The sequence below is a fragment of the Protomyctophum parallelum genome (genome assembly GCF_964188405.1).
Source record: "Protomyctophum parallelum genome assembly, chromosome: 21".
Classification (NCBI taxonomy): domain Eukaryota; kingdom Metazoa; phylum Chordata; class Actinopteri; order Myctophiformes; family Myctophidae; genus Protomyctophum; species Protomyctophum parallelum.
In genome coordinates, this window is record NC_139713.1 from 11,334,238 (window position 1) to 11,340,237 (window position 6,000).

Sequence of the window (6,000 nt, forward strand, 5' to 3'; positions counted from 1 at the left end):
CAAAGGAATGTTTTTAACCAAACCATAGCTGTTTGTGGTCCCACTCCACACCACTGGGACAGAGTGTGAGGTGATGTTGACAACAACAATCCTTTTAAAGCCTTCACACTTTTTTCCACCGTGGTTTGATAAGCATAATATAAGCATAATATGTGTACTGTATAAGTTTGCACATTTCTAAGCTTTGTTGTGAGCAGAGCTAGTAAACAAATGATATTGTTACATAGCTGCAAAACTGGGTTTTTCTTTTCTTCCTTTAGGCTCAGTCAGAAGGCGTGCCACAAGCGGCCGCACGTCCATGTCCACCAGCGCCCAAATGCGTCAGTGCCCTTATTATCTTCTCAGTGCATGATAAGGTCATATACAATGTGAGCATGAGACTGTAATATCAGCCTTAACTAATCGCCACAGAATTAGCACTGATGTCAAGCGTCAGAAATGAATATGTTACTTCAGGCAACGTCAATCCTGGCCATACTGATTATGGCTGAGAGTGTTGCAACCTCTAGGAATACCCTCATCATCAAGTGGTACCTTCATCAAGGTATTTCGTTTCAGTTATCCTTGATAAGGGTGATTGGGACAGGTCAATAGAAGCATCATTGTAGTTGATTTACATACATGGGAGAGAGTGCCCTTGTACCAGAGAGGATAGAAAATAATTGACACACAAATCTCAATTCTGACTTGTAATGAATGTTTTGTACCCGCAAGCCTTACCTAAGGCCGCCCGTCTCCTTAACGTCAGAATCACTACTGAATGTTCATTGATTTATCAGAGCTCTCTTGTAAAAACAATTCTCCAAAATAGGCTACCGCCTACCAGTATATATTCTATAATTCTATAACTCCTGACATTTCCATTGTCAGGAGTGGACTACACATTCTTACCCTGGCGTCCCTATTTTCGGCATGTCATTAGACGGAAATTAAAACATTTTCCAATATTTTCAGGAATTGCTAAAATAGCCGATCAACAAGCTCACGACGCAACTCGCTGTAAGCTTGTAGATCGGCTATTTTCGTGCGACACGAGGAAGTGTAAAATAGGGCTCAAGTGGTGATATTACCCTACAGTATACTCAGCTCATGTACAGCTCTCTGTTGGAGCTCTTCTTTCATTAGGGATTCTGTACTGCTGTTCCCCTTTGGCAGAGTCCTGGCTTAGCCCAGGAACTATGTCCTCAGAGTACTAATCCAGCCCATAATTACAGAGCGCCAAGGCTAGTTGTCAGGGAAACCAAAGAGAAACTCTCTAGGAATGTTTTTTGCCGTGTTGTATGTCCATCTCAATCCAGGCAGAACCTTTTGCTCTATTCTCTCTGTTATATTGCATTTTTTTCATTCTCATATCTGCCCGTCTAGTCTTCTATATGGTAAAGAAAAGATAAAATGGTGCATTTATATACAGTAGTGGCTTTTTACAACGCGCTTTACAATGTATTATATACATACAGTCTCTCTCTCAACATACCCTAACTCTCTCTCTCACACACACACACACACACACACACACACACACACACACACACACACACACACACACACACACACACACACACACACACACACACACACACAACTAACTTGCTTATCAGGAGCATAGTATAATGGGGTTCACATTTTCCACACAAAGCCAGGAGGAGCCAGGAATCGAACCTGGAACCTTCCGATTCCAAATGGCCAAACTACCTCCTGAGTCCTGAGCCTCTGGCCACAGCTCGCCATCTACCCCCTGAATGCCTCACTTAACCACTTAAAAGACTTGTTCCAACATTTTCAAAAAATATTAGCTAATGCTAAATAAACAGTGTAAAAAGTGGAACGTTACCAAGGAATACAGACATTTAGGGGAATGTCAACACCACCCAGAATTGGGTCATTACATAATTATATTTTTCCCCTGCCTCACAAAATGAATTGTGAGATTTGAAGACAACACACAATGGTGATTTAGCGTTTTGTCCTAAACCCAGAAGTTCACTGAATCAAAATGTGCTCTTTTGATTTGTAATAAACGCAGTAATAAGCTTATTATTCCAGTGCAGCAGAGTCTCATTGAAATGAGACTCTGGTCCTGCTGCTATTAGACTTTAACAACAGCGGGACGGGGCGACAGTGGATCAGGAGGTAGAGCGGCCGCTTGGGAGCCATAAGGTTCCCGGTTCGATCCCGGGCTCCCCCAGAGAGTTAGTGTTGAAGTGTCCTTGAGCAAGACAGAAGTGATGCAAATAGGTGTTCAATATAATGAGTCCCGGGATGCAGGGATGGTCTTTTAGAATTTAGATGAATCCCAGGGACATTTTATGAGTCCCACTTCAACAACGTTAGGAGTCATATTTTGCCATTTTTACAAATTGCTGCATTTTTTTAACTCCCATTTCATTTTATATGGTTATAATGTGGTTATATTCATATAGAGAACAGAAGAAGAAATTATTATTATAACTAAAGTTAGCAAAATATACTAGAATAAAAAAGTAGTGCATCCCGTGGATGCAGAGGTCGTTGTTTTATTGCGTCCCTTTATATTAACTGCGTTTTGGGATGCAAAATGCAACCTATTTTAATCTGTGCGACATTGAACCCCTAATTGGTCCCAATGAGCAGTCTTACATGGTTTCCTCCGCCATCAGTGTATGAATGTGTTGTGTGAATGTAATGCACAATCTCTGTAAAGTGCCTTGGATAAAGGTGCCATATAAATGCACCATTTGCCAAATTCTTCTTCATCTAGCTAGGGTTTTGGTACTAAACTATGTCTAAGATACAGTATGTTATTTATGTACAAAGGAACTTGGAAGGTTCAGGACATTAAATAGGCTCTACATGGTGAATACTGTACATCCTTGGAAAGACAAAGAACACAGCCATTGCACTAAGAAGGGTATGGAATATGGATTGACACTGCGTAGGCTGGAGAGTATACAGGGAATGCTGCTATACAGTAGGCAGGCCTCTATTGCCATATGATGGAAACAAAGCAAAATACAGTAAGTGTGCGCACGGCACACGTCACGTCATGTTTGTCCCAGGGGCATGGTGACCTCACAGGGCTTGTGAATGTCAATTCACAACTCAGCAGCCATTAACATTCTCGGCAGCCCCTTCTGTGTACACAGCCTGTCCCTCAAGTGGCGTGAGGGTGGCAAGCAAGCAACAATTTCTACAATGGCAAGACATCGAGAGTGTTTAACGTTGATAAAAAATGTTTGTCCAAAAGTCTTCTGGATAGGATTTGGTATTGCGGAGTACTTAGTGTACACGCCAGGTCACATCAAAGTGCTGGCTGAATGAATGTGTCACATTTTAACAGTAACACACACACACACACACACACACACACACACACTGTGTCACTGTCACAGCAAGTTTGTGACATTTATGTGGTGCGGGGTGAAAGAGACAACAAAGTCCCATCACACAAAACAGATATGACTCATCAACTTAAAGCAGTGTTATAAAATAATGATTAGAATTACATTGTGCTTAATTTTTTTTAATATTTGCCAGCCCCAAAATAGTAAATATAACGTACAGTTGCTGCAGTTGCATGATGTACAGTAGGCAGCAGTACTAAATGGCATGAGTTTCATAAATGCAAGAATGTTATGACCTTTGGTCATTTCCTGTTATATTATTATACACGGTAGCCTACAGTAAGTTAATAACTCATTTGTGTCACTGCCTATATACACGTCTGTCAGATCAGAAATCACAGCAGTCAGGAGGTGTGTGTAGGTCTGTACATATATATATATATATATATATATATATATATATATAGATATCTCATGGTGTAACATTTCACCCGATATTATATGATGTGTTTTGGTTCTCAAACTTTTTCATGTCAAGGACCCCCAAATTGACACTTTATTAGCCCACGGGCCCCCATTTGAAAAAGATATGCCAGGGACCCCCATAAGAGAAGATTTTTTTTACGGCTATAGCAGTGATTGTCAACCATTGTAATTTCAAGGACCCCCCAGTTTGACATGCATTAGGCTACGGACCCCCATTTAATGGCATTTTTATCTCTGGAACCCCAATTGTTATTGTAAAATCAATGTTAATTTAACTCTGAGAGACCCTAACGGGGTTCCATTTGTACACTCTCAGTGTTACAGATCCATGGGTCCATTTGGTTCCTAAACTATCCATCATAGCTGATAGCTGACGAGAACCACTGTTTTAAAAGAAGGAGCCATGCGTGAGTGAGCCCGTCTCTCATATTCCCCGTTCCCGTCCCCCAGCTGGGCCAGAGACACTCCTTATATCCCACCCACCCATCACCATGTCCACGTCTTACGTGGCTCCCTCCAGTCTGCACATTCCAGCCACAGACAGACTAGACCAGCGTCCAGCAGTCAGTTCAGTTCACCCAGGCTGCAGGGATCTCAGGGAGCCAAGCAAGCCCAGGAATGAGGGCTTAGAACTGAGGCTTAGTCTGGGGAAGGAAGGAAGCTGTGCCTGCCTGGGTCTTTCTTTCTTGGGGCTCTACCTCTGGTACAGTACAGGGAGGAGAGCTGGTGTCCTTGGCTGGCTGTCGTGCTGCTCCTCAGTCAGTCACTGACACTCAGTCATGCATTGAGCCCGGCAGACACTTACCTCCCCACCCCGTCTCTTTCTCGTCCTAGAAGTAGACCCCCTCCCTCCACAGAGTAGACCCCCCCCCCCTTCCACCGGTAGGTAACAACAGTCAACCCAAGATCAGGCAACAAAGCTTTAATCTGTGCGTCTCCCCGACTCCCCCAGAGGGTCCTACCTTGAGTGGAGCCTCTTGCTTGCTAGATCCTGGTCCATAGTACCGTTAGCAACGGACTGAGCCATGGAAGGAGCTGCTGCTGCTACTGTAAGTAGCCTACCTGCCTCTTACTTCCGGCTCGACCCTTCCTTCAAATATCTCCTCCGCTAACTCTTCACCACGTCTTTTCTTTTGTATGCCGCTCAGCCATAGAGCTAGCTCAGCTGCCTCATTCCCCCCCCTCTCTCTCTCTCTCTCTCTCTCTCTACACACACACACACACACACACACACACAGTAATGGCAGCTGCTGAGGAAGTGAGGTATTGTGCAAACGCAAACCATATAAAAGACAGCCCCTCCCCCGAAGTGACATCAGAGGCTGCTGGGGAGTAAAAGAGTGAGTGAGTGAGCATGAGTGATTTTAGCTGGTGAAACCCACATAATACTGTCTTTCCCTGGCTGTCACTTCGTCAAAAAGACAAAAAGCACACATGCATGTGGAAGAGGCAGGGCGGTACATGATGTAGCCTGGCTAAAGTCAGACGCCACCTAGGGAATTGCAATTTGCACCCCACGGCCCACAGTTATAATAATATAATAAAGACATGAACGCTTAAAACAGCATTAATATCTAATATAAAAGCTCAGGTGTAGATGGAAAATTGGAAAAAGGAGGGGGTCGGGCAAGCATAGCCTATGTAGACCCCTGGGACTGGGAGACCCCAATCAAAGGATATACATTTGCTTTATGTTGTAAAAGTTTACAAACATGTATTAAAATACTCAAATTGAGGATTTGCTGTAGGCCTATATTTTGAGCAAAACATTTAAAAGGCCACCTGATTATTTTTCAATTCAATTCTCATTCTCCTATTAATTAATTAATTAATTAATTAATTAATAGGAGATCTACAAGCTCACTTATAGATTGGATATTTTCAAATAGTCAATGTAGGCCTACTGTATATTGGTTGAACTTATTTTGATGCTATTAACTATAGGCTACTTTTGTTGGCGATCCCCTAACTTCCCTGGGGGTCCCCGAACACCATTTAGAGAGAACCGCTGATCTTGGGCACAAGGTAGTCCTAACAGCCCTGGGTGAACAAGCGCGAACAGCTGGACTGATCAAGGTCAAATTTATTAGGTCAAGAAAATGCCTCCAGTCCTCCACACATTTATTTTTCACATATTGAGTATATTTTTGTAATATAAACATCAATTATTTGTATGATGGAAGTCAATGGCAGT

General features: G+C 42.8%; 1 protein-coding gene across 1 annotated transcript in view; it reads right to left on the bottom strand.

Annotated features, from left to right (window-relative positions):
* The window catches only part of gpsm1b (G protein signaling modulator 1b), a 35,881-nt gene extending 30,867 nt beyond the window's left edge, over window positions 1-5,014 (bottom strand). The window contains exon 1 of the mRNA XM_083794242.1: window positions 4,769-5,014. Coding sequence (XP_083650368.1) covers window positions 4,769-4,833 — 65 coding nt within the window. The 5' untranslated portion in view covers window positions 4,834-5,014. The remainder of the gene's footprint in view (window positions 1-4,768) is intronic.
* Between the last annotated feature and the right edge of the window lie 986 nt (window positions 5,015-6,000).